Below are 26,386 nucleotides of genomic sequence, written 5' to 3'. Positions count from 1 at the left end.
CTTTTCCTCTAGATTTGAGAGAGATTTCAAATTTGATCGACGTTTTGGGGGCCACATACTGTACATCTAAAACGAGAAGATAAAATATAACAATCTTCCCCCCTAAGATACAAAAGAGTCCTAAGATATAAAACCGTAAAGATATGAAGCCTATGTATATAACGAAATGAAACAAGTTTAAAACAGTTTAAAGTGATGACAAATCTGTATCATCAAATCGCTCTGGAGCCTTCCGTTCACCAGTTGAACGCCTAGGTTCAATAACTGTTTCACTAGCCGGTTGTAGTTGTTCCGGCTCCTCAACATACTCAGTGTTATCATTGAATGAGTTTCTTTCCTCTATGGGAAAGGGTGCCAAGTCTCTAATAGAAACGGTGGTCTCGTTGCCACTCTTTAATCTCACATAGGCATATTCTGGATTTGCTTCGATTAGCTCAGCTTCTTCAACTAACGAGTCATATTTTGATTGTCGAACATGTTTCTTGACATACACAGGACCTGGTGTAGATAACCATGAAGAAAAGGAATTTCCTGTCGTGGATTTTCGGTTTAAGTTAAACAATCTTTTATGTGGTGTGGAATTGGTGGATGTGCATAACAGAGAGCGGATACTGTGAAGTGCATTTGGTAATACTTGCTCCCAAGATGACATGGGTAGGTTCGATGATTTTAAGGCTAGGTTGATTGATCGCCAAATTATCCCGTTGTAGCGCTCGCATTAGCGAGCTTAAGCAAAGAGGACGGAGCGTTCTAGGACGGGTAAATTTGATGTTGACGTCGACGTCGACGCATTTAGAGCAAAATTCATTAAGCAAATTAATCTGTAACGCGCGCCAAAAATCATAACAAATATGGCGTCTTTTCGCGAAACAAGAGAGTTGTTGCTCTTAGCTTACAGTCAGAATCTTATTTCTGACGAAGAATTCTATTTGACCTTTATACAAGCAAAAATCCTGACTTTCCATTTTGGATTTACAACCCTTTCGATTTGTTGGTTGTGTCTGAAGCAGAATGCTGGGCTGAATTCAGAATGTACAGAAATGATGTTATCTTATAGAGAAATGTATTGAACATTCCAGACACTGTTAGATGTAAAAACAGAACGATTTGTCCAGGATTAGAAGCATTTTGCATGTTCCTGAGAAGATTTACCTACCCATGCAGATATGGTGATATGATCCCACGTTTTGGTAGACCTGTACCTGAAATTTGCATGATAACAAATTACATTGTTGAGCATGTTTACAGCCAGTTTGATAACAAACTAACCGACCTTAACCCAATAAATCAACCCTGGCTAAGTCCAGTCAAGCTTCAAGAGTATGCAGATGCTATCCATGCAAAAGGAGCAGCCCTTGAAAATTGCTGGGGCTTTGTGGATGGAACAGTTCGTCCCATCTGTAGACCAGGAGAGCATCAAAGAATCGTTTACAATGGACATAAAAGAGTTCATGCTCTCAAATTTCAAAGTGTAGTGGCTCCTAATGGACTGATAGCTAACCTTTATGGTCCCATGGAAGGAAGAAGACATGACTGTGCCCTATTAAACGCCTCTGGACTTTTACAAGATCTACAGAATTTTTCAAATGATGCTGCAGGCAACCCCCTTTGTATCTATGGTGATCCTGCTTATCCTATTAGGGCCCACTTAATTTCACCTTTCCAAGGAGCTCTATTAAATAATAACCAGAAAGCTTTCAACACATCAATGAGCACTTGCAGGATTTCAGTTGAATGGGTGTTTAATGACATTATCAATTATTTCAAATTTATGGATTTCAAGAAAAACCTCAAGGTTGGCCTGCACTGCATGAAATATATGTCTTTCCAGTTTCTTGTCCTTGAAAACTTAATGTTTTCGAACGTACGATTGCGGAAATATCGATTTTTCCTTACAGTTTTAAGAAAAGATTCTGTTTCTTTAAGTTCTTGAAAAAAGATAATCTTTAAATATTTCTTGCTTCGAAAATGTGGATAATTTCTTTTGTCGTTTTTCATTAAAAAGGAAATCTTTCATGTTTCCAGATTGACTATCTTTTCTTCGTTTGTATTTCAAGAAAATATAAAGTTTTCGTCTTGAAATTTAAACGAAAATATTTTTCATGAAAATATCAAATTTTCATGCCAAATTTATCGAAAATACAATCATCAAATACAATAAAAAAAGGTAATAATTTCGTTTTTTAAGAACATTATAATCTCTACGTCGGGATAAAAGTAAGGAGCAGATTTTCTTGCAGCTGATTTGGCAAAAGTAAAATAAATATTTCAATTTTATGGGAGCAAGATGAGAATGTGTTTTTAGGATTGATCTCTTGATTGACAAGATTATTTTTTAATTAAAAAATTTTATATTGTCCAATGACCCCTGTACCTGTTAGCGTGATGACAGGAAAAAGAAGAGGTGTCCTCTGTTGACCAAACTAGGTGCCGCTTTTCTTTTTCGCACCTTAGAAATTGCACTGTATAAACTTTCATCCCCATAGTGGGAGAAGCTCCACCGGGGCTGTAACACTGTGACAGGGGTGTAATTAGCTCTCTTTGTACTCTATGATTTACAGATTTTTCAAATTCTAGATTTTTCTTTTAAATCTTTAATTTTGACGATTAAGTCAGATCAACAACTGTTGAAAGTGCAAACCACACTTCACGCAACCTCAGCATTATTTGCATTACTTGCAGGCCAATTTTGTAAAATTTGTATCACTACTTTTAAAGAAACTCAATACATCCCTGTCTCACAGCCCCTGTGGAAAAACTTCATCCTGATGAAAAATACCCTATCATTTCAGCCCCACTGGGAAATTGACTTTGAATTCATCCCCATATAAAAATTATATTTAAGAAATTGCGTTCAAAACCATCCCACTATATTTTTGAACTCAAAAAGTATATAAATTCTATCCCCATTGGGATTTTGAAAGAATTGTTTATCCAGCGGCGGGTCTTGACACAGGGGTGTCTCAATGGAGTTGAGTAAATAGTTGTGTATGAAGATTCCCTCTTCAATTACTTATTGATTTTAATGCATTGTATGCAAAATTGTTTTTTTGATATTATACGAATTAACATAAAATTATTAATTCATTAATTCATTATTAACACAAAAGTTTTAGGTGAGGCTATAGCTGAAAATTCGCCTGAATTTATTCTTGGAAATATTTAATCTTTACAAAAATACCGGTAAAATCTATTCATCGATACGTTTACTCGTGCTAGTTTAAAAGTTTAAAATATTTTCTATACATTTTGTCAATCTACTAAAAAAGCTTTACAAATCCTCCCCTTCTTGGCTTTGAAGCATTGTGCTTTAGCATCTTCACCAGATTTTCTAGAACTAGACTAATTGGAGATGTTTAGAAACGATTTTTGTTTTAAGGGCTGGAAACTGGATATGCTCAAATTAATCTTCTTCAAATTCATTATACATGACTTAAAGCTTTCATTTCATTCCATTTTGAGATTATTTTTAAAATTTTGTGTTTTTGTAAAACTTGCAAAACTTTTCAAAATCTTTCAAAGATCTTTTATTTAAGTCTTAATCTCGATTTACTTCATTATAGTTGACAAATGGGATATCCGACAAATGTAATGCGAGGCAATTTTTACTCCTTATATATTTGAATCAAATGCAAGGGTGTTTTGTAGAAGGAAAGAAGAACAATTTATTTGAGGCATTCTTTCATAAAATGAAAATAGTATAATCCTTCGACAGCTACCTTTGTTTCGTTTGAGTTTTTTGAATGTATAGCGATTCACTGTTTTGGGCCTCGCAGCGTTTGTGACGCTTTGCTTACGGCTAGTAGGTTGCATTTAAGCCTGTATTTTACATTATAGATGGCATAAAATTTTTGGATGTATTAGATAATTTGCAAATCAGCCAAAATTAATTTTTATTGTCAGTGAGTTTGACGAGTTTTACATACAGAACGAATCAGGAATGTATATAAAAAGAAAACAATTTGATTTTGATATTTCATGAATACACGTTTTTTTATAAGAACATCCAAAATTTTTGCCTTCGGAAATAAGCCTGAAAAGTGTGCTTAACATGTTCTTATCCCCCCCATTTTATGAGTATTTATGGCCATTTTCGTAAGAAATCGGGTGTTTTTGAGTTCTCAAAGCCTTGAAATATTCTTAACTTGTTCTTAACATTTTGGCCTTTTAAGCCTTATGTTCTTATATAGTTTGTTTTTATAAAAAAACGTGTAGTATTAAGCTTTTGCGTTAACTAATTCTCGTAAAATTGGGGCAGTGGTGTGTACGAAGAGCTCCTAAAAACAGTTCAATTAATTAAACTTGTTAAAATTAAACTCGAATGCTTTAACTTGATGGAAGAAAAGAACGATTCGTAGTTTCTCTTTTTTGGTGATATTTCAAAGGCTGAAAAATTTGTTCGGCGGTTTCATCAAAAAATTGCAATTAACTGTTTGAACTGAACAACACCATTCCCTTTGGGACCCTGTGTTAACACATTTATAATTGTGGAGAAATTACGATATTTTCAATTGCAGTCCAATTAAGTCTCTTATAGAAAAATGTTGATAAAGAGATTTTAATTGGCAGAAATTAAAAGAGGGAAAGAAATTTGATTTGTCACAAAATCTTGTAATATGCTTTCACACGAACTTTACAGTGAAACAAGTAAAGACTTGGCGATGAATATGGGTCAATAATTCTAAAGAGGCCATGCAATGATCATGTAAGTACTCACTCGTGGATTTTTACTAGTTATTTTCAATTTAAAGTTCAATTCAATTTTCAATAAAAATAAATGGACAATTAATCTGTTTGATAATCCTGTTTAAAAATTAGAGTATAATTTTTATCATTTTCTCTCTACAGAAAGTCGAAAAACGTATCGCGAGCTCGGCGGTGGGAGCCGAAACATCAATTCTGTGCAATATGTCAAAGACGTGTGGAGAAAACTTATCACAAAATGAACATCGTCTCATCAAAGGACCAAGAAATAAATGGTATTAAGAAAAAGAAGTAAAGATGAAAGTCGACAACACAACAAAAGAAACACCTTCAATGCTTCAATGAACGAAGAATCGGAGAACCCTCGGGAAAAGAGGAACGATATACAACTGAAGGAGTAATTGTTGTACTTCTTTTATTAATTAGTTCATCATTTTTATACCAATACAGTTTCTTGAACCGTAACCTAAATCTTATTTCTTAAATTCGAAAAATGCTTTACAATGTCAAATTTTGTCAGAAATATCCCCCCAACCCTATAAGCTCCTTCTATACCATATCAATTATTGTCATTGTTTTAAAAATTATATATCATGATTTATTAACTTACATTATCTTATTATTAATTTATGTCATTTTATGTAAATAAGGCATACTTTAGATTTTTAGCACAAGAATTATGAGTATATAGATATCAATATGATTTTTTTAATATTGACTTTAATTTTAAAGAAGAAAATCATCCAAAAATATTTAATAATTCAATATCTTATCGAATTTAATCTCGCGTCTAATTGTCGCTACAGTAACCAGAAATTTAATGTTTCCATATTAGAAGTTTTTTACCTTTTCAATGTTATGAAATGAAGCGGATCAAGTATTTTTTTAAGCTAGAATATATATTCCCAATAACGAAACGTTGGTTATTTCTGGTCTAGACATCTGCATCTTTTCGAAAATGCGTAAATAATAAATTGTTAATCTTTCCTTTCATTAAAAGAATTTCGTTATTATTTTTACAAAAAAGGTTCTTCTTTTCTCAATTTTGAATTTAAAATTTCCATGGACAAGAAAACAAGTAAAAGTGAATCTTCACTGCGTGGAGAAAGTGTTATATTTTCACTTCAGAGAAAAGTAGTACTTTTCGTGGCTAAAAATGTAATCATTTTGTACATCGAAAAGTTAATTATGTCGATATTTAGAAAATTTAAGCTTTTCGAGAAATAGTGAAGATTCACTGTTACTTGTTTTCGCACAGAAGAAAATTCAATGATTTCAAAACAAGAAAATTGAGAGAAAAGTTAACTTTTCGTCATATATCTTGCGTTAGAGAAGACAACTTTTCATGCAGTGCTGAGTCCAATTGGAAAAATGTACATTGTTTGTGCTTTGCTACACAATGCAAGAAGTTGCTTTTATCCAAACAATACCTCAAAATATTTTGATGTTTTACCACCCACAGTCGAAAGCTATTTTGCTTAAATTATCAGAGACAAAATCAAATAAAATTTTGAGTAAACTGGAAGATTTGATCTTTTAAATCATGACTTTGGTAAAGTAACAAAAGTTTATATTTTAAGTGTAAACATGAAAAGTTTCAACATGTAAATAGTAAACTGTACTTTTGATGTCTGTAAAAAATATATAAAATAAGTCTTGATATCTGAATCATGACTTCAGGTAAAACATAAATTAATTTCAAAGTGTAAATAAATAACAAAATAGCCTTTCAAAGGTTTGTAAAAAAATCTAAAAAATAGATTTCGGAGCTGGTAGTATATACAAAATTTTCTTTTTTCATAAACAAAAATAAAACAACTCACAGTTTCATGTAAAATGTCCAAGTATAGTCTTTCATATTTCAATTTCCAACAAAAATGTCAAAGATTGTAAACAAAATCAAAATAATCAGAAGTCTTATTTTCATTTTTAGTCTTATATTTCGTGAGTTTTTCCCAACAAAAATGTCAACAATTGTAAACAAAATCAACATTTTCGAGTCCAGTTAAGTCAAGTTCATTGGCCATTCTCACCTTTATCTGAATTTGTAAGTCTTTCGATGATGCTGAGTGTCATCTGTTGATTCTGTTGCATCTGATAATGTTAATAAAATTATTTTGATCGTTTTGAATTATAGTAGCTTCTAATTTAAGCCTTTGGGTTTGTACCTCAAGTTCTTTTTCTCGCATTTTTACATCAGCTTCAGATTTCTCTCTTAAGAAACAGACAGCATCACTCCCTGATGATCTTCTCTTTTTGACCTCCTCGTCTGATGACTCACTTTTTCGTTTGAGGGTCTGGCTCTGAGATTCCATAGCCTTCTGACGAATGTCTTCTCCAAGTAACTTGTCTTTCTCGACATCTTTTGCAGCTTTTTCCGCTTTCAGCAAGAATTCGAGTAAATTCATCAATTTGAAGACAAATCTCTTCGCATAGGACTTCTTTTTCTGTAGGGTCAGGGCTGATACCTGTGGCAGCAAGTTCAGCACGTTGAGTTTGACGGAAAGCGTGAATGAGTGCATTGGTCTTCTCACGAACTGCTCTGGTTGATGCTTTGTTATTAAATTGGTCTGATTTGTTTAAGTTGTCTGCAATTTGCTGCCACTTTTCCCCTCGTTTAGGGGTCTTTTCTTTGAATTGATGGGGTTGCGATACAAGAACTTCTCTCAATAACATGATTTCCTTCTCGTTAGTCCAAATCAGTGGTGAACTGTAAGAGAAAAAGAGAAAAAATTATTTTTCATTTGGAAAATCAAGAAACTGTGTGTAAACAATTCAAAACCTACTGAATCTTATAAAAACCCTCCCCAGATCAAAGGCAGACTGATCAAAAGTCGATTATAGATGTATTATAGTCTTTATTTGCACCAAATTGTAAAGATTTTTTGAGTTTTAAGAAGAAAAGTTCAAAACAAACATGTGTATCCCTCAATCTGTGTAAAAAATAGCCCACTTTCGAAATAAAAGCAAAATAAACACAAAGCAATGTGTAAAAGAGAGGATTATGTAGTAAAGCTTCATAAAACTTACCTTTTAACTGACATTTTGCAGGATTTTTAGAGATTTTCAACAGATTTTTTAACAAATTTTCAACAAGAATTTGATGTCTTCTCTAGTACGTGATTTTGCTGTTTTGAAGTTCTCGAATCATCGTTGACGGCAAAATATCCAGGGAATCCCCGCATGAGAGAGCGAGCGGAAGCGTTGTTACCATAACAACGCCGTTCCAGAGCACTCCCGTACTCTTTGCTTAAGCTCGCTATTGACCATTTCCATGGGGATTATATCTGCTTGTTTTGCAGGTTGCGATACCTTTTGAATACAAGTACTGCTTGACTTCTTCTGATAGAAAAACGGGAGCTCTATCATTATGTATGAAACCAGGCATACCAAATATGGCGAATAATTGGTTAAAACATTTGATCACGGTTTTGCTTTCCATATTTCGGCATGGGAAAGCGAATGGGAATCTGGAATACTCGTCGACGAGAGTTAGCATGTATTTATTTCCCTACGTGGATGTTGGTAGGGGAACTTTGAAGTCAATGTTCAATTGCTGAAACGGTTGAGTTGCTTTGGTTAGAGTCCCTGACGACTTTTGGGATCTCGGTTTCAATTCCATGCAGACTTTACAATTTTCGGTAACTTTCTTGATGTCATTAACCGAGTAAGGTAGATTGCGTGATTTAACAAAGTGTAACAGTCGAGTTATTCCCGGATGACATAAGGCGGAGTGGATTTCAGCGAGTTGATTTTGAGTGTAAATAATCGCAAATAATTGATTCTAGAAAATGCATCTGCAGGGGCATTGTATCTCCCTGGACGGTACAAAATGTCAAATTTATGATCCGGAAGTTCCATTCTCCATCTGGCAATCTTTTCGTTTTTAATCTTTCCTTTGCCAGCATAGTCAAACATAAAAGCTACTGATCTTTGGTCAGTCATGGGTTTAATGTGAACACCAAGCAAGAAATGTCTCCATTTATGTAGGGATTCCACAATAGCAAAGGCTTACTTTTCGACTGGATGTAATTTGATTTCATGATCTTTGAGAGTTCTAGAAAAGAAAGTTACTGGTCTCCCATTTTGTGTGAGGGTAGCACCGATTGCGAATTTTTGGGGGTTCAATGTTCATAGCTGTGAGATTACAACTGACTGTGTCTTTGGAAGGAAACTGAAGAGCTGGTTCAGAACCTCCGAAATGAAGAGTGACTGATTTGTGCTTTTCATAAAGTCATTACCGATAATCATTTCAACAAACAAGTTTTTCAGTAATAAAACAACTTGTCCGGTGTAAAGTGTCCCGTTCACAGAAACGTCAATAATTACTTCTCCGACGACTGGGCATGGTAACGGTTTTTGCAGGTGGCGGTAGTAAAAAGAGTTTCAATTTCTTTGCTACTTTTTCACTGATGAAGGTTAAATCCCTTCCTGAATCAACGAGCGTATTCAAAGATCGATTATTCACATAAGTTATAGTCATGGTTGAGTCATTACTATTTGTGGCTTTGTTTTGTTGAGTGGCGCAAAGTGATGGGTTTGAGGCAGGTGGTAAGGATGCAGCTCCTAGATTAGCACTTGTCTTGGTTGAACGACAGACTCTCTCCCATTGTCCAATTTTTGAACACTTATTGCACGTACTTTCTTTTGCAGGGCATTTGCTGCAAAGATGACGGTCATTACCACAGAAATAGCACTTTTGTTTCTCAGTTCCTGAAGTGCTTCCTTTTCCAACTCCAGCAACGGTAGCATCTGGTGGAATATCGATTGAGCTGCCAGCGACACCAGCAACCATGCTTGGCGAAGATTGAAAATTGTCAGAATGTTTTTGTGCGAGCTCTAATGTACGTGCTTGTTGGAAGGCTTGTTGAAGGGTTAGTGTAGGACTTTCGAGTAAACGTTGACGAATAACAGGAGAACGTAAACCATTTATGAAGGCGTCTCTGACGTATTCTTGACGGTAAATCTCTTTTGTTACAGCAGCAAAGTTACAGTTCTTACTAAGTCTCTCAAGTTCTTGAAGGTACTGGTCGACTGTTTCTGTATCATTTTGACGATGGGCTTGACCGGCTTAACGTAAAGTTGACGAAGAATTTCTATCGCTCTGGTGTAGCCTTCTGCTTCGGCAATAAATTCATATACTGATGGAGAAACGTAATTGATGAGGGTACTGAGTTTTTGTTCTTGACGTGCTTGATCTGTTGTCCCTTCTGGGAAAGTTATAGAGTTTATGAAGTTTTAATATGTTCTGTACCAGTGTCTCCATTGTTTTTCTGCATTTACAGTATTTGGCTCGCATTCAAAACGATTTGGACGTAAGTGCTTGTCCATGGTGTGGTGATCGACCAATTCATGCAACAAGAAACTATCATCACTGAGCAACGAGAAGAACCATTAGCAAACATCTTGGGTTGCGCTGATCTGTGAATCTCTCGAAGACCATTTTGTCTGGTTTTGGAAAAACTTTCAGCAAAGGTGAGAAATTCGTTTTCTTCTTCATCAACTTTCCATGTAAAATCTTCAACCTTCATTATGTGATGTTCCTGACGACCTCTCAAACCGAAATGCATTGTAAATTGCCACCAGATAGTGTTGATAAGGGAAAATGCATTTTCAATACCAAATTGACCACACTCCCACAGTGTCTCCTCCTCTGATCGCCTTGTTTGGTCTTTTTACCATTCCTTGGTCTCGTAAGAACCTAGCTTTTCCTTCTAAAACAGCTCGGGAACTTGGAATCCCTCTGTCTTTAATAATAGAGTAGTTGTAATGTTTTTCTTTCAAATAACGGTCAATGCTAGATTAAAGGTTTGCTAATGAACCAGGTTCATTACCATTTTTGTTTTTTTACTTCAGCAAAGCGTTGCAACATTTGATCAAGTTCAGTTGGGTCAAGATTCTCGATATCCTTTGGTTGTTGTCGCTGGTCAGCCCAAGTGTCGAATGTTCTTTTACACTGAATGGTAGATATACGTTATGGTTGTAGTATTATAATTTTTAGATTTTGCAAAAGTCAACGCCGTCATATTTCCATGCTAGAGAAATATGAAATATCGCAAATATCTCGATGCTCTCGACCAATCAAAACGCTGGTATTTTTTTGGGTCGGCAATAAACCTAAATGTTCCACATTTAAATTTTCAAAAAAAAATGTTTACAGTACATTTTACAGACCAGAATTTCGTATTTTTTTGATTTTTTTAAATTTTTTTTCGAAAAAATCACAAGAAGGTTTTTTACAGACCTCAAAACCTTATATCAAGCTAATATTTGAGGTTTCTTAGGAGCCATAGGCTATATACATCAGATTTAAACATCTAAGTTGGAGACGAAGTCCTTCATTTTCTTGTATAGAGGCAAATTTTATCAAATTAGGTTATCCGTCCGGGCAACTTTTAAATTCCTACGAATTCAAAGAATATCGTTTAAGATATCATTTACTTGATATTTTACAAACATTCTGTTACGGAGCTAATTCTGACAGACCCAGGCATTTTACAGACCAGAAAACTCGATTGAGACAGTCAATGTTCAATTGTGTTTATTCACCAATTTCCTCATCGTCACAACATTCTTCATCTGAATCTTCCAAAATATCACCTTCAATATCATCTTCAAAGTCATGGTGACTTGTCATCTTCGTTGGAAACCACATACTCGTTCATACTATCTCATCCGTCCATAAGATGTCCCAATTTTTAGTCCATCCATGTTGAGTTGCGGGCTGGGTGAATCGATCATAGTTGTCCCAGATGACTTCCATCCAAAGTTGTTTGGTTCGTTCTAAGTGAAACAAAAACGTTCTTTCTAAGACAAGGTAGGGTAAGGTGGTCGGGAAGGTGGTATTAGTGAAAGGACGGCAACTTGTTTTGCCTTAACATGTTTCTTTTCGAAAATGTTGAACCTTGCTTTGTTGACACTTGTCATTCATTTGTATAGTATAACTAAGTGACAGAGAAATTTCTCAAAGTTGTTTTTTTGCTCATTTGAGAGAATCCATTGAAAAGGGAAAGGCAGACAAAGTTATAAAGTCTTCTGAATGAAAAGGTTCGATTCAAAATTGGAAAATTGGGTTAGTCAAGAAAAACTATCAAAAACCTAAACTATCAAAAAAACTTTTCCAGTTTTTTCAGCTTTCTGTTTGGAAAATGTACCTATTTCCAGTTTTTCTAGCTAATTTTCTGAAAAAGGCCATTTTTCCAGCTTCATGCGTGGCCACCCTGGGTTAGGATCTGTGGGGTTTCCTTAGTTAAACCTTTACTTAAGATTTTTCAACATTCCGTAACCTCTGGTATCTTCCCATCACAGTGGAAGAAAGGCAATGTCGTTCATGTTTAAAAGAAGGTGACAGGAGCACTCCTAAGAACTATAGACCAGTCTCACTTCTTCCGGTGTTTGCAAAAATATTTGAAAAGTGTATTTTGAAACAAACAAAAACTCTTTTTTCTCCATGTCAGTCTGGCTTTCGGGAAGGGGACTCATGCATTTCTCAGTTGTTATCCATAACGCATGACATTTATACAGGGTTTGACGTGGACCCTCTGTTAGACACAAGATATGAAATATGGGGTGACAGGACCTTTGCTTTCCTTAATGCAAACATTTCTTACTGATAGGTATCAAAGAGCTGTGTTAAATGGGAAAACATAGGAGTGGAAGCGGGTTAATGCTGGGGTTCCTCAAGGCTCAATTCTAGGTCCTTTGTTTTTTTTTTTATTTACACCAATGATCTCCCAGTTAATCTTGAGTCCAAGCCTAAAATCTTTGCTGATGATACTTCATCATTTTCTCTAGTCTTGGATCAACTTTTGAGTCTTGAGGCACTGAATAGATATCTTTCCAGGATAAGTGAGTGGGCTCGTCAATGGAAGATGTCATTTAACCCTGACCCAACAAAACAAGCTGTAAAAGTCTATTTCAGTTGTAGATTCAACCCTGCTAATGCTCCTGGAAACCATTCAATACAATGCCTGTTTAGCCATCACAGGCTGTTTTCGTGGAACGTCTCAGGATAAAATATACTCTGAGCTTGGTCTTGAAAGCCTTGCTGCATGGAGGTATAAAGAAACAGGAGAAGTATGCTATTGTATCCATGCTCGCCCTACGATTAAAAAAATTACGAGGTATGCATGCTCATAATCTCATATATCGTGCATTTTTAATAAGCTCTTTTGTTGATAGGTGAAATCTTATTGGCTAACTTAAGTGTTGGAAATAAGATGAGACGAGATTCATTGTTTCTGACATTGGTGTAAGAAAATATTTGGACTAAAAAAGGGCCTGTAAACTTTGCAATCCTTCATCAAATGACAAGATTTTTTGATCAACATTTTCTTCAAGGTGAACCCTATTGCTTAATACTTTCCTCCAAAATTCTCCAGCGACTTTTTGTCTACAAATTGGGTCTGAAATTGTGTGTGCTTATAAAGAACTTTTTATTTTCTGGCTAGAGAAAATATCTTTTCAAAACACAATTTAATGGATGCCAAAATTAAACGCAAACTTATTTCGTGGAGCTAAATTTTATTTTATTCTCGTATATTAGAAGGCTAGAAATCTTCGATGCTGATAGTAAGAATGTTCAGAACAGACTTGAGTTCTACTAAAAAGTCGTATTTCGTCGGGCGAGCCTAGAATTTCTTTTGATTTATTACATAAAAGAAATCAAAAGACTTTAACGACCAATTACCGACAAATTCATCTCCTGTCTTTCTTTATACCTCTATGCTTGCTGACAGGCGTTTTGCAAGAAGAATGACATTCTTCTATAAAATTATAAACAACTTGACTCCGTCTTATTTACATAACTACCTGCCGGCAAGGCTTATAGCACCCATAGCTCTGAGAACAAGAAATCCTATTTATCCTCTTAATATACGGACTGAACGTTTCCGAAACACTTTCTTTCCCTACTGCATATCTCAGTGGAATATCCTGGACGATGATATAAGAAATCTACCTTCCATTAAAACCTTTAAAAAAGCTAATTATAAATTTTTGAGACCGAACCAGGTGTTGTCCTTCTCAATAGGCTTCGTGTTGGATTCAGTCATCTCAATGAGCACAAGTTTAGGCACGGTTTTCGTGATACTTTAGACCCTTTCTGTGGTTGTCGGGCAAACTCTGTTGAAAATTCACAACACTTTATTTTGCATTGCTCTATATATTCCCATGAAAGACAATCTTTATTCAACAAGCTTCATACCTTAGGCATAATTTTTTTCCCACTTAAACCCTCTACATTTTGTCGGCTTTTGTTATATGGTGATGAAAGCCTGTCTTCACTTCTAAACCAAGCAATTCTTTGTTCTTTTGTTACTTTTATGCATGAAACCGGTAGGTTCAGTGGGGCACTATTTTAAACTATCTTAATTTCAAACAATCATAGCTCACCTTTTTCATCTATTTAGAGAACTATTAGAGACGTTACATTTGTGATTTATCATTTCTTTTATATCTTTTAGTTCCAACATTGAAATATTTACAAAAAGTATATTCAAATGATCTTGGATCTATTTATGTTGGAACTTTTGGTTTTACCCTATTCGTACTAGGGGGGGGGGCTCTTTCTGTTCGGAGGTCAAACTATTGCTAATAGCTCCTGAAATAATAGAGCTTTTGCCATGAAATTTTCTGTAAATTCCTAACTTTTATTTAGCTTCAAAATAAAAAAAAATTTGACACCTAAATATTTTCACACCTTGAGCATGATGACATTTCTGACAGTAAGGTGTCACAAAAATTGACACTTTTCCAATACAAATTTATTTTCATTGTCAAATATATCGTTTAAACCGTAATTTATTGAATATTTAGGATAGAATAAGCATTTTAAACTCAGGCAACTTTTTTCTAAAGCCTTTGTTAGAATACAATAGCTATTTATAAGAACAAAGGAAATTTTCGGTTTTTACTCACTTTGGGCATGATTAGTGACGTCATCAAAAAATTTTTTTGTCAAAAGTTACCTTACGTCACAAGGATCTTGTGTGCCAAATTTCATCCAAAAAGACCCACTAGATCAAAAGTTAAGGGGTGGTACAGGAAAAGCCCCCCCTAGTTCTGAACCGCCCCTAAAAGCCTAGTATGAATAGGGTTAAATATGCCGTCTGTTAACTGCCCCGTCCCTGGGTGCAACTATGCCACCCCAGACACAGAGGCAGTCATTGTTGCAGCCCTTATCACCGCCCACGCCAATTCGACACATAACGGTCCAGCCCAAGCAGGTCAAGGCACAACCAAGGTGGAGAAAGTCAAGCGCCCAAAAATCGTATCATCCAGCACATCTGAAGACTGGACGTACTTCCTGACCCGATGGAATGAGTATAAACAAGCCACACGTGTCGCTGGAAGAGAAATTATCATTCAATTGCTTGAGTGTTGCGAGGAACAATTACGTAAAGATTTAACGAGATCCTCTGTCGGACCACTAACCGAAAAGACAGAGGACGACATCTTAGCAGCTATCAAATCACTTGCAGTCCGAGAGGAAAATATTATGGTTGCCCGAGTCGCTCTAAACAACATGCATCAGGACCAAGATGAATCTATTCGTGCTTTCGGTGCCCGCCTCCGGGGACAAGCTGCAGTATGCAGATACGTTATCGATTGCCCAGGAGATGAGTGTAACATTGTAGTAGACTATACCGAACAAATTTTACGTGATGTTTTGTGCCGTGGGATTGTTGATCCTGACATTCAATTAGAACTTTTAGGTCATACAAATCAGGACATGACCTTAGAGGAAGTCTTTCATTTTGTTGAAGCCAAAGAGGCAGGCAAGAGATCAGCGAATCGTTTATTAAACAATCAAGCTGCTGCCATCAGAAGTAACTACTCAAAATCTAAAAGAGACACTTTGAAACAATCCTCACAAACTGATAAGACTGACAAAGTTGATAAAAACTCTAAATGTTCGTATTGGTAATGGCACGTTTGGTCACGGTACAAACTCCATGTCTCAGTCTAGGAGAAACTCTTGTCCTGCGTTCAACCACACTTGCAGATATTGCCACAGACCTCACCATTTTGACCACATGTGCAGAAGCAAGGATAAACCTAAACGTGTGGAAAAGAAATCTGACAATGCTTCGATCCAAGAAGAATCCAACAGTGTTTTCAATACCCTATGTGCTGTTTCTTCCAACGCTTCTACAGAGTCGCCAATTGCTCACCATTGTTACGATCCGTCGACCAACACCTGGAAAAAGCGATCGTCAAAATCGCAGCCCTTCATTCCGTTGTCCATCCAAGTTGCCGAAGAAGACTACCTCCAGCTTGGCTTCAAACCAATTGCCTTCGAGTCAAAACCGATTCAAGTCCGAGCAATGGCCGATACGGGATGCCAGAGTTGCCTCATCAGTTTCAAACACATCCAACGTCTTGGACTCAACAAGAAGGACCTTCTTCCAACAACCATGAAACTCAACTCAGCAAACAACCAGTCAATCAAAGTCCTTGGTGCGATTATACTCAAAATGTCAGGAAAACGTGAGGATGGTACCATCAAGGAAACAAAACAATTCGTTTACGTTACAAACGAGTCCGACAAGTTCTTCTTGAGTCGGGGAGCGTGCATAGACTTGGGTATCATCTCCGAAACCTTCCCTACTATCGGTGAATCCCTATCATTGGCAGATATCAACATCCCTCAGGACATTGTTTCAGAGTGTGGCTGCCCAAGAAGAGCCCTCCCACCACCCTTGCCAACAGAACTTCCCTTTCCAGCCACAGATGAGAACCGCCACAAATTAGAGAACTTTCTACTGGAATACTATGGTAATAGTACATTCAATACCTGCGAACATCAGCCGCTGCCACTAATGGAAGCACCTCCTATGAAACTCATGATCGACCCAGAGGCAGAACCAGTTGCACATCATTCTCCCATACCCGTACCCATCCACTGGCAAGACACAGTCAAAGCTAATCTAGACCGTGACGTTCGTTTAGGCGTGATTGAACCAGTACCAATAGGAGAACCCGTTACATGGTGCCACCGTATGGTTGTCTGCGCTAAAAAGAATGGCAACCCAAGACGAACTGTTGACTTTCAACCGCTAAATAAACATGCTTCTAGAGAGACTCATCACACGCAATCACCGTATCATCAAGTGCGCTCCGTTCCTACAAACAAAAGGAAAACCGTATCTGATGCTTGGAACGGTTACCACAGTGTACCTCTCCGAGAAGAGGACCGCCATCTCACAACGTTTATCACCCCTTGGGGAAGGTACCGCTACAAAACCCTCCCTCAAGGCTACATAGCATCCGGCGACGGCTATTCGCGTAGATTCGACGAGATTGTGTCAGACTTTCCTGATAAGATCAAAGTTATTGATGATGCATTACTTTGGTCTGAGGACCTTGAAGCTAGTTTTTACCAAGCTTGCAAGTGGTTAGACATTTGTGGAAAGAATGGGATAATCCAAAACCCATCGAAATTCAAATTTGGAGAGAACATTGTTGAATTTGCGGGGTTCGAGATCACCCTTGATTCTGTACGACCAGCTCCATCCATGCTAAGGGCTATCACTGACTTCCCGACACCAAAAAACATAACAGACGTTCGTTCATGGTTCGGGCTCATAAACCAAGTTTCGTATGCTTTTAGTATGACAGAGACAATGTTGCCATTCCGTGAATTGTTAAAACCAAAGACTCCGTTTTGCTGGACGGACGAGCTCCAGCATGCATTTGAACAGTCGAAACTGCATATCGTTAGCGAAATCGAAAAAGGCGTTAAGATCTTCGACAAAGGATTGCCTACATGTCTTGCTACCGACTGGTCGAAAACCGGTGTAGGATTCTTACTCTATCAGAAACATTGTTCGTGCAAAAGTATCAAACCACAGTGCTGTAAAGATGGGTGGCAAGTCGTTCTAGTCGGCAGTCGTTTCACCAGCCCGGCTGAATCACGCTATGCACCTGTGGAAGGAGAGGCTCTTGCAGTTGCGTATTCCCTTGATAGGGCAAGACATTTCGTCCTTGGTTGTAAAGAACTGATCATTGCTGTCGACCACAAACCACTTTTGGGTCTATTCACCAATCGCTCTTTGGATGACATACCCAACAACCGGCTTGAGAACCTGAAAGAACTCACCCTACGCTATCGATTTTCCATGTATCACATCCCTGGACTGAAACACCGTGCATCTGATGCAACGTCAAGATATCCGACGGGTGATCCTTCGCCAGAACCATTGTTTCTCCAAGATGACATTGCACCCATCAATGTATCCAACCATACTCTCCAATCAATCCAATCGATCACTTGGGACAAAGTACGTCTACTATCAGCCAGTGACCCTGAGATGAAACAGCTTATTGACTTCATCGACTCTAACATGTCAGCTAGCAAAAACGAAATTCCAGCTTCAGTTCAACCATTCCATCAATTCATAGATCATCTCTCAACCGTTGATGGTGTCGCTCTCTACAAGGACAGAGTCATCATTCCCAAGCAGCTTCGACAAGCCGTCCTGATTGCCCTGCATGCGGCACACCACGGTGTCACATCCATGACTGCCAGAGCTGATTCGTCTGTTTTTTGGCCTGGTATTTCAAAAGACATTGTCAAACAACGTAACAACTGCAACCATTGTGACCGCATCGCCCCATCGCAACCATCTGCTCCACCAACGCCTCTCACATACCCAGAGTATCCTTTCCAATATCTGTGTGGTGACTTCTTTCACCACAAAGGACATTATTACCTCGTATGTGTTGATCGATATTCAAACTGGCCCATCGTTGAAGAGTCCAAAGAGGGTGCCACCAGCCTGATAAATTGTCTCCGACGCTCCTTTGTTACCTACGGAATACCAGACGAGTTATCATCTGATGGAGGTCCAGAATTCACCGCGTCATCAACTGAAACTTTTCTGAAGAATTGGGGCGTCAAGCATCGCCGTTCATCTGTTGCCTTCCCACACAGCAACTGCCGCGCCGAAATCGGTGTCAAGACCGTCAAGCGAATGCTCACTGACAACTCTGGACCGAATGGGGAGCTCGATACCGAATCATTCCAACGTGCAATGTTACAATACCGCAACACACCTAACCAGGACACCAAGCTCTCACCCGCCATGTGTTTATTTGGCCGTCCCATCAAAGATTTTATTCCAATCCTTCCTGGTAAATACCTACCACATTCCACATGGCAGAACGTCCTCCAAGACCGCGAGAACGCACTCCGTCATCGTCACATGAAGATTGCTGAACGGTTGGAGCAGCACACAAGACGCCTGCCCCCACTCCGTGTTGGTGATCGAGTGAGATTGCAGAACCAAATTGGCCCCCATCCAAAAAAGTGGGACAAAACCGGATCTGTCGTCGAAGTCAGACAACATGACCAATACGTTGTACGTGTAGATGGATCGAGACGTGTCACTCCCAGAAATCGTAAATTTCTCCGCCGCTACGTACCTGTTCATCAAACACCACAATTCGTCGGGAACGACATCCCGGTACCAATTTCTCCTACAGCCCAACAACTGCTCAACACACCAAGAGAAACAACTTATGCTCCCGGTGTATTTCCAACACCACCTGCTCGTTTGACTGAGCAGACACATCCATCAAAGAACCCCTCCGCAGCACCTTCTTCCGACGGACCAACATCAACTTTGGATCCAACACCTACAACCAACGCGCAAGCTCCAGCCTTACGAAGATCAAGTCGTATTCGTAAACCTCCAAGCTACCTTACTGACTTTCAAACATGAACTTTCGTTTGAACACTGTTGATTTACTTGAGAAACTTTCAAACACAAGTTTTCGTTGAACACTGTTGATTTATGTACGTCAAAGACTTTCAGACACAAGCTTTTGTTAGTACATTATGGAACTACATCCAGAAACATTCAACCAGCCTCTCATTTGAAGGCTTGCGCACACGTGTATATATTATCGTCATTCCCTTCAGTAATGACTGGGGGGAGATAGAGAACTATTAGAGACGTTACATTTGTGATTTATCATTTCTTTTATATCTTTTAGTTCCAACATTGAAATATTTACAAAAAGTATATTCAAATGATCTTGGATCTATTTACTATTCTTAATGTTTTTTTTTATATTAATTTTATAAACAAAAACTTTTTTTCTTTCACATAGCCTTGTACCTCTGGCGATATCCCTTCTTGGTGCCTAGCGGGGGATAAGGCTATTATTTTTTGTCAGTAGTGTTTCGCCTTATTTGTTCGTTAGTGTACCGTGTAACCTATATTATAAAGAAGAAAAAAAAATACTTAATTTCCACCGAGCGGAACGTAGGTGGCGTGATAGTTTCGCGATGAGTGAGAGGCGGGTGAAAATTTTTTCGCTGTTTTTTTTTGTTTTTTTTGTTTTTCTCATCTTTCAGTTTTCGTATGTTTCACATTCCGTAGTTTATCCAGGCAATACTTTTGGGGCGCAAATTATGGCGTGGGTGTTTGGCTGCGGGTGTACTACGGCCAATATTCTAAAGGTGGACGATAAAAACAGCGCTTCTCTTAATAATTAAAATACGTTAGTGTAAGAAGTGTAACTAAGTAAGTGTAAGCCTTTGTAAACATTTATTTTGAGAACTTTTTAATGGCTGCTTGATTGCACATGCTCTTGAAACTTGCTGCTGCTGTATAATTTTTTATCATTTTTCTGGCCTTTTGTAGAGGTTTATTTTTCGTTTACTACTAAGTATTTTATGTTTGTGTAGTTAGTGAATGCACCAATAAATTGATAATGCTCAGTGAATAGTACAAAAAGAGTTAAATAACAACACTAACAGCAAACAGCAACACATGGCCCTCTTCTTCACTAAAACTACAAACAACACAGGTATGATTTTTTTTTCCTTTTGTTTCACCAGATGTGATAAATGTTAACCAGTTGTGACAAACAGTCAGTTTTAGCAAGTATTTCCACGTATTTCCACGTATTTCCTAGAAATCATGTCAATTGAAATTCAGAAATCATTTTTTTGTAATCGAACTGTCGAACTATCCAACAAAATCAAACGATAGCTGTCCGATTACCGTGCCTGACGTGGTAAGAAATTTTTTTGATTAGTTTGATTATATAAGTTTGATGACGACAGTTTTTTATCTGATGAAGTTTGATTGGTGTTCAATGAGTTTGGTTAGAGAAAAAGTTCTAGCTTTTCCTCCCCGATGCCAGCCCAGGCGATGTCAACCGAATTCTATCAAACTGATTTTCGTTATCGAACCATCAAATTTCATCGAACAAAATCGAAGGGTTAGGTGTTTGATTACCGAACCTGATCGAACAGTAATCGAACTTTACCGGAAAATCTTCAGTTTGATTTAAGTTTGATTACTTATATCGCAGTTCGATCAAGTTCAATCAATGTTTTTGTAGCTCAAATGGTTCCAGTTATTGCTAGCGCAACACGAAAGCAGCCACCGAGGGCAAAAGACGGAATAGCTGTTCCGGAGACCCCCCTCAGCTGGAAATGGCCTAGGTGTTCCGGGAAATTTGCAAAAAATTTGCTCCTGGAAATACATAGCTGTTCCCTGAAAAAATCGTGAAAGCTCTATATCAGCTTTCCAGCTGGAAATTCACATGTGTTCCGGGTTGATTCCATGTAATTTTCACAACTGATATAGAACTTGGGAGCTGTTCCTGTAGCCAACTAGCTGGAAATCTGGAGCTGTTCCGGTCGAAGTTAAGTTTTTTTTTCTGGACAAAGATCGAAAGATTGAGCTGTTCCTTGAATTAGCCAGCTGGAAATTTAGAGCTGTTCCGGTCGATTTTTCGGAGCTGCTCCTTAGACAGTTTAAAACAAGACGCTCCTGGAAAACTTCCCTACTGGAGTAGGAACAGCTAATTTTTTTGCTGGCAAATTGAAAAAAATTGAAAAAAATGAGCTGTTCCTCTACAGTAGGGCACTTTTCCAGGAGCGATTTGTGTTCCGAGCTGTCTTAATTTAAAAACTCTTGATTTAAAAACACGGGGGTAACATAAAATGTAAGCTATGATAGCAAGCAATTGTAAAATTAGAAAAACATTTCTACCATAACTTTCACAGTTTAGAAAATTACATCGTTTGAATGAGAGTTGTTTACAAAATCATGAAATTAGCAGAAAATAAAATGCCAGCGTAAAACTAAACTATCTAGTAACCCCCGTCTTTACACGAAGTAAGAAAATAGAATTTGCAAAATGGTAGCAGAGTGGCGCGAAACTATTTTGTTCTGGTTGGTATCGAAGTACAAACTTTGCAAAATTTATTTCAAAGTAAATCTTAACCTAACATCATGATCCTTGCCACAAATCACTGATTAACTGTATGAAACGCTTTTGCAGTTATTCTCGAAGAAACTGGGGAGGATATTTTTGTGGTTCTTTGAGCAAAAATGGACTAATCTTTTAACAACTCAACTCATGACATATTGGTGGATCACAACTGAATAAAATGAAACACTGTCAAGAAGAACACTGAAAACATCAATCTTCAAAACTGACAAGCATGACCAGGTATGTTTTTTTTTAACTTTTCAGTTCTACACCAGACTCTCCCACTCTATACAATCGATAACTTTTTCCCAACCATTGATGACCAATCAATAACTGATTGATTGATTGGATATCGACTGATGGTGATGGGGAATCAAGCCTGTTCTATAAATAATTTGCTTTATCTTTTTTTACCAATGTTTTGTTCAATGGATAGGCAACCAAACCTCACTTCTCAAAAATTAAAAAAGATTATCAAGTATATAAGTTAATAATCAGGAAATTTTTTTTTGATTTTTCAGATGATATCTGCGCAAAAATAAGTCTGAATGGAAATCTGAAAAGGCGGCCGTCCGCATAGAACGTACGCACTAAGAGTGAGGGGGATCTTCTCAAAAGCTTGTGCTTTTGACAGGGGGGAGGGGTCAAATGGAAATGTTACGTACTCGGGTAACTTAATGCATGTCCCAATTTCTTCAAAAACTACTTATATTTCTACGTTTCTTTTTGTATATGACGTCATAATTAGGTTTTCTTAACCCCATTCAACCTAGGCTTTTAGAGGCGGTTCAGAACTAGGGGACAAGGGAAAAACTACGTACATACTAGAGGGGTTATAGCCATTTGTGTACGCTTGCGTACAGGGGGAGGGGGTACTTGATTTTCAACATCTTAGTGTGTACGTACTACGGGGACGGCCCCAAGGTCTAAGCCGTGAATTTTTTTTTACAAGGTGGTATTCCAAATATCCTGTGTCAGACTTTCTGAAACACTGAGTTGAGCTATGAAGTCAATTCCTTTTTTAAATGACTAATTTTTCTAAAGTTTGCAGAATGAATTGAAAATGTTTTCAAAAATATTTTTCAGAGGGTCTGAATCCTAAAAAATTGATTTTTGAGATTTTAAGTCAGGAAATCAGTTTTTAAAAAATCTAATCAATTCATTGCATGCCAAACAACAATTTCCCTGAAAATTTCAAGTCAAAGTCTTTATCTGATCCTGAGATATTCCTGACAAGGTACATGCAAACCGTGTTAAAAGGCTGAACGGTGTGATACAACGCAAACGAAATACAAACTAAAAGGTCCTCTTCAGCCACAGTACAAAAATCAACAAAAACGTGTTGCGCTTAAGTCAGTAAACAAAGCAAATTTTGTTGTGATCTTGCGAAAACATAAAATTTGGGTGAAAACTGCCACAAAACTGTGACAAATTGTTCATTGATAGTCCAGGATGACTCTGTAGCCATAAAAACCTTTCTGGTGCATATTTTCATTCATATAGACTTGAATTGACAATGAGCTGACTAGACCTAAGGTGGTTATGAGTAGTGGGTGTCAGATGAGAATGTATGTCTTGAGAAGTTATGTCCAGTTCATTATAATTCACATTTCCATCTTTGTTACATCATGTTGTGCTTGGATTTATATCTGCTACAAACCATTATGTCAGCTACTAAAAGCACACATCCAGCCCAATGCGCAAAACAAAATGGTGGCAACTTGAGAGTTTTACGCAGAAATCAAACATAACCACATACAACCAAATTACAGCAATTTTCTAGCTTCTGTAGAGTCTATTCTTGATTTAAATAAATCATTTCCATCAAAAGGAGATTTTTTCTGTTGCTAGGGGGATTTTTTAAGCACCAAGCAGGAAAAAAATGCTCACCGCAGCCTGAATGATAAAGATATCACTCTGAAATTTTCAGGGGATGTTCAGAAAGACTAATGGATCTAAAAATACCCAAAAATCGAAATTCAATTATTTTTTCAATGATTTTAAATTTGGCAGTAGGCCGCCACCTTAAATTTCAAAAAATGTCAAAGTACCAGGGGGGGTTCAAGCAGTTAATCCAAAACACTATGCCTGTTTTGACCGTGGTGGTCCATTTTCAAATTTTGAAAAATATAGTTAATCCAAGAGTGGATTAACTGCCAAAGGGGTGGTCTCTGAAAGAATTCTGGGAAAAAAAAGTGGACTAACTGCATTTTCTGTCATTCTGTAAAATTCATTTATTCTGATTCATGCTCGTTTTCGCCTCTTCTTCTGTCTTTAAAACGTCAAGCTGCATCAAAGTCTTGCTTTAACTTTCTCCTGCTTTGTTTACAAATTCCGTTTTCACTAATTTTCAAGCTGTTATAAAATCGGGTGATTCGCCCCTTTTTTTGTAAACAAAAATCCGATTAAAACAGATTAAAAATGGTAGACAATTTGCGAAATATATTTCAGGTGGAACAGCCTGCTTGCGAGCTTGTATAACCTTTTTATCAAAATGTCAATTTGAAAAAATTATAGGGTGAGTGGGGCACCTAACCCCAAGCAAGTTCTACATCGTTGGGAACACTTAAAGATTGGGTTTGCAGCCTAGTTAAAACCACAAATCTAACTAGATCTAACTGACTTTGAATGTTGATTTAAAAAATGAGATATTTGAATCTTTTTTGAGTTATGCAATAACGCTTGCTATATTTTGTTACTTACTGCCTTTTATCATTTTGCTGTTTTGATTTATTTTCTTACCTGTTCATACTAGATTTAGATATTTTTTCTTTAGATTTTATATTTTCATAGCTATTCATGTCTTTAAAAGAAATGCATTGAAAATTACTTAGAAAGTCGACCAACATCAATTAAAATAACTTAATGCATGCCAAAATGCCCCGGTGGACTGTTTTAGGGGGTGGTATACAAAGATTGTGACTGAAAAACCGTAAATCCAGTGTGGATTAAGTGTCAGAATGGGTGGGTGGTCCTAAATATCATCCAAAATCAGTTACTACGGATGATGTTCTGGATTAACTGCTTGACCCCCCCCCCCCTGAAAGGACCACTTTAAACATGTTTACCACAATCAAAAGAAGCAAAATTTAATCCTCATGAAAATTAATCCAATTGGAGTATCAAAGTCGATTGATATCCAATCCATCAATTGGTTTTTGGTTGGTTATTAAGTGAAAGAAAGCTGTCGATTGTATTTAGTGAGAGTCTAGTCCATGTGATTTTTACATAATTTCTTGTGCCAATGATTAAAACATTTTTTAATATAATGGTATTATTACACTTTTTCTGGATTAGTAAAAGTTCAATGTAAAAATTTTAATCAACCTTTTGGACTTTGAAGATTTTATTTTAAAATTTTTGTGTGAGTTTCACAGCTAAGTAGCTGTACGTATGTGTCGTATATTAAGAGTTCATCATTGTGTTTGTCAATCAAGAAACTGACAAACTGTATTTTCTGGGAATTAACATGTAATCTTTGGTAACATCTGATCAGATTTTTATTAAATTCGGATTGTGTTGCCATGGTGCTTGTGTCACAGTATGTGACATTGAAAACCAAAATCAATAATCAATGGATGATTGATGACAAATCGATAACAATTAATGAAAAATCAATTACCATCGATACACTGGAAGTTAATTGATAATAATGATCGATTGTTAATCGTCAGAACCAATTCCGAAAGGTAGTCGATAGTAATTGATACCTCATCAATAACAATTGATTTTGCATCAGTATCCTGGATTATTGATTCTGATATATTTATGATCAATTAGATCATTTATGACTTCCTCAAATTGTTTATCTGAGACTTATTCATTGCTGTTTCATCTGAAACCCTTCACAAAGGGGTGAAATACTTTAAAGATATATTAAATAACTAAAAATAATTGTTAACGTTAAAACACAAATAGAATATAATTAAAATGATGATACTGCTGTCTAGCTGTATTCTGAGACTTAAGATATTTTCTGTGTTTTTGGATAACTTTGGGAAGGCTTGGTACTTTTTTAAATCAAATGATCCAAAAGATTCATATGTCTAAAAAACGAGGGGGTTTGGATACAAGATTATGGGCGATGACGCGCTTCTCGAACTATGCTGAACTTAGTTACCTTTTTTTGCTCACAATATAATATCTTTTTATATTTCATATTATTGCTAATTTTACCATTTATATATATACATTTTAAGATAAACAGCAATGTGACAGACGTTTTTGCGAGTTACCTATATCTTGTCATTTTCTCTAAAATGAAATTGTCTCTCGGGATTGACATGTTGTGACGCGCTCCTTCTTCAAAGGCGTTTTTGCGAGCAACAATACTTTCCCCTTGAGATGGTTTATGCTAGATTACAAAGGGGATCATTAAATGAATCGATACGGCTACACATTTTAGCCACATTAAAAACCAAAGTTCCTATGGTTGAGTTTCTGT

At 37.0% G+C, this 26,386-nt stretch overlaps 3 protein-coding genes and 1 pseudogene across 3 annotated transcripts; 2 read left to right on the top strand and 2 right to left on the bottom strand.

Moving 5' to 3' along the window:
* Positions 1-1,117: 1,117 nt before the first annotated feature.
* On the top strand, positions 1,118-6,258 carry LOC136798531 (uncharacterized). Its single transcript, XM_067055161.1, has 2 exons — positions 1,118-1,799; positions 6,056-6,258. Exons 1-2 carry the CDS (start codon positions 1,133-1,135, stop codon positions 6,184-6,186), a joined length of 798 nt encoding a protein of 265 aa, XP_066911262.1. The 5' UTR covers positions 1,118-1,132; the 3' UTR covers positions 6,187-6,258.
* Positions 6,259-6,981: 723 nt separating this feature from the next.
* LOC136798478 (uncharacterized) lies at positions 6,982-7,807 on the bottom strand. Its single transcript, XM_067055094.1, has 2 exons — positions 7,735-7,807; positions 6,982-7,414 (listed from the first exon to the last, which is right to left on the bottom strand). The coding sequence occupies exons 1-2, from the start codon at positions 7,746-7,748 to the stop codon at positions 6,982-6,984; spliced, it is 447 nt and encodes a 148-aa protein (XP_066911195.1). The 5' UTR covers positions 7,749-7,807.
* Positions 7,808-9,022: 1,215 nt separating this feature from the next.
* On the bottom strand, positions 9,023-11,341 carry LOC136798409 (uncharacterized). The gene is made up of 2 exons (XM_067055016.1): positions 11,254-11,341; positions 9,023-9,774 (listed from the first exon to the last, which is right to left on the bottom strand). The coding sequence occupies exons 1-2, from the start codon at positions 11,339-11,341 to the stop codon at positions 9,023-9,025; spliced, it is 840 nt and encodes a 279-aa protein (XP_066911117.1).
* Positions 11,342-14,806: 3,465 nt separating this feature from the next.
* LOC136798481 (uncharacterized) lies at positions 14,807-19,653 on the top strand (annotated as a pseudogene).
* The last annotated feature ends 6,733 nt before the right edge of the window (positions 19,654-26,386 follow it).

This window comes from Clytia hemisphaerica, unplaced genomic scaffold (assembly GCF_902728285.1).
Source record: "Clytia hemisphaerica strain Z4C2 unplaced genomic scaffold, Clytia hemisphaerica genome assembly, whole genome shotgun sequence".
NCBI classification, from domain to species: domain Eukaryota; kingdom Metazoa; phylum Cnidaria; class Hydrozoa; order Leptothecata; family Clytiidae; genus Clytia; species Clytia hemisphaerica.
Note: the sequence above shows the minus strand (reverse complement) of the source record. Positions and strands in the feature narration are given on the sequence as shown.

Bases quoted from the DNA above. Each gene is read 5' to 3' on its own strand.
- LOC136798531 (XM_067055161.1), top strand. From the start codon at position 1,133: ATGTTCCTGAGAAGATTTACCTACCCATGCAGATATGGTGATATGATC. The intron at 1,800-6,055 runs GCCTGCACTGCA...CTTTTCATGCAG, and splicing joins CAAGAAAAACCTCAAGGTTG to TGCTGAGTCCAATTGGAAAA.
- LOC136798409 (XM_067055016.1), bottom strand. From the start codon at position 11,341: ATGACAAGTCACCATGACTTTGAAGATGATATTGAAGGTGATATTTTG. The intron at 9,775-11,253 runs GTGAATAAACAC...CTTTACGTTAAG, and splicing joins TTGTGACGATGAGGAAATTG to CCGGTCAAGCCCATCGTCAA.